Source organism: Penaeus monodon, chromosome 17 (assembly GCF_015228065.2).
Source record: "Penaeus monodon isolate SGIC_2016 chromosome 17, NSTDA_Pmon_1, whole genome shotgun sequence".
Lineage (NCBI taxonomy): Eukaryota > Metazoa > Arthropoda > Malacostraca > Decapoda > Penaeidae > Penaeus > Penaeus monodon.
Window position 1 is genome coordinate 34202627 of NC_051402.1, and position 2500 is coordinate 34205126.

Sequence of the window (2500 nt, forward strand, 5' to 3'; positions counted from 1 at the left end):
ACAGTTTTGGAGAGTTTTTAATAATGTGGCTATATGAATTTATTTAATAGAATTAACAGATATTGAATATACTTAGGTTGATATGGGAGGAAAAAGTAAGTTCTACTCTTGTTTATTACTTGTCTTCTTTATTTTTATTTTTGTTCATTTTAAGGTTGGAGGACAGTTCACTGCTGAAGCTCTACCACACATGGCTGAGAGGGGCAGAATGGCAATTTGTGGTGTGATTTCAGAGTACAATGATGACGACAAGGATTCTGGCGTGGTGGCAATGACTAGTAGGTATTTTGTTGTTTCATTGTCATTGTAATGACTTTTTTCCTCCCAGTAGGTTTCTTTTCTGTATATGAATGTCTGTAGAATATATAATTAAAGTTACTTATATGATTAGGCCTTTTTAGTAGATAATGTACATTTATTTATAGTGCAGTTTGAAAATTAGAATAGTGGTCTTATTTATTTTATTAAATTCTGCTTCCCCTGTGTTGATAGAATCATATGAGGATAATCATTTGTTATGGTAGGGTAAAATGTTTCATCACTCGATGTTCCAGGTCCGTTGAATCCAGCTACGATACTTTGGAAGCAACTTGCAGTGGAAGGCTTCATTGTTACAAGGTGGTTTGATCGCTGGATGGAAGGAATTGATCAGATGAAGCAGTGGATCAGTGAGGTTGGTAGTGATCTCATATAACTCCCCTTTTTGTTGGCCAGTAGTAATGCATGTACAGTTTTGCTCTTTATCAAAGTTTGTTCATATATAATTGTGTTGAATTATATCGTTGTTTACTCCCCCTTCCCAGTCCTCCTTGCTTTTCTCATTTTTATTTTTGTCTTGATTTTAAGATTGTTAAACATTTTTATACTTACCGAGTTGCTAAATGAAAGAATAAATTTCATGATATCCATTGACATGTTATATTGCTTGTTTTTTATTCTGTATTTATAAAACTAAAATTGACCTTATCCATTTGCAGGGTAAAGTCAAGTACAAGGAAACTGTTGTAAAAGGATTTGACAAAATGCCTGAAGCATTCATTGGCCTTTTCCTCGGTGAAAATACAGGCAAGGCCATTGTAGCAGTGTGAGGAACCTTGTGTGGAATGAAAAGATCAAAACAATCTACTTTATTTTCATATTTTCTTAATTTAATAGGGAACCACAACCTAAAAATATAACTTGATAAATTCATCTGTTGAAACTTATTATGGTGGAAAATTGTGCAGCATTGGCAAATATTTTCTTTGTTTTGGATGTTAAAAATATTTCTATAATAGCTGCATGCACTGGAAAATACTCTTACTTTACAAGTAGGCCAGTACGTCTATTTCACATCTTCATTTTTGAAGATGTTATTTCATATATATGCAGACCTGTTTATTGCTTTTCCATTCTGTAATTTATCTATCTTCCATTCTTCTAAATTATCCTTGTTGAGGCATTGCCAACTTCAAATAAAGTGCAAAAGTTTAATCACATTTTCATTTGATACAAATAACCTTAATACACTAGAGAATATTTTGATAGTATTGTTTGTTTTTCGGAAAGTGAAAGATACTGATGAATCATTTACTAATGAACAGAATGACATAACATCAAAATATGGTTAAGCTGGAATGATGTTCATGGTATTTTTCCTTATTTCTCTAAAATTTATATGCATTTAAAGCTTTGTCAGTCTTTATAGAATGATTTTCAAAATAAATCGCCAGATTGTTCGTTTGTTTCTTTTTTTTCATTTTCCAAATAGCTAGCATAAATAAAGAAGAAATTAAGAGGAGAAAAAAGGATATGTAAATGCATCTCTGCAATATATTCAGCAAAACCATTTACATCATCTTACTACAGATAAAAACGAAATTGGTGAAATGTGTGAGCAAAATGGACGATTGATAATAAAAGTACATTAATTTAAGATTAAGATTATGCAGAAAAGAGAACAGGGTGTGGTTATAGCTGTCCATAAATCTCATATATTTAAATGTAATAGAAACTGTGTACTGTTAGAGCAGGTTAAGAAGTAAAAAGGCTCAATCAGTCATAAAGAGAAAAGAGTTGATACCTGCATGTCTCAAATCCCTTGCTTCTTGTTGCCGGGTGCCTTAGGAGACGGGGACTGAGGCGCATTGTGGGGGATCACTCTTGTCTTGGTCCTCAACGCTAGTTTCAACTAATTTTGCATGGTCTTTTTTTCCTCCTTTTCTTCATCCCCTTGTTCTGTCTACTTATCCTAATTGTTAACATATACTATACCCCATCAACTCCCTTATACAATGCCCCCTCAGTGGAGATGATATTGCAAATATGATAATTACCTATGAGATTAAATGACTTCACCTGAGTGTTACAGTATACGCTAGATTTCGAAGCACAGGTAACCTCTAAAACCCCGTTTAATCAAGCACTGCCCGATGGTCTTCCGGTTAATACCCGTCTTTCGGGCAGAATTGATGAGCAAACCAACGGAATGCCCACCTGCATGGTAACTTGACCGTTGCTG

At 33.8% G+C, this 2500-nt stretch overlaps 1 protein-coding gene across 1 annotated transcript in view; it reads left to right on the forward strand.

The window, feature by feature from the left end:
* The window catches only part of LOC119583685 (prostaglandin reductase 1-like), an 8638-nt gene extending 7165 nt beyond the window's left edge, over positions 1–1473 (forward strand). Inside the window, exons 7-9 of the mRNA XM_037932310.1 lie at positions 155–278; positions 555–673; positions 978–1473. Of these exons, the coding sequence (XP_037788238.1) occupies positions 155–278; positions 555–673; positions 978–1088 (354 nt within the window). The 3' untranslated portion in view covers positions 1089–1473. The remainder of the gene's footprint in view (positions 1–154; positions 279–554; positions 674–977) is intronic.
* Positions 1474–2500: the final 1027 nt, after the last annotated feature.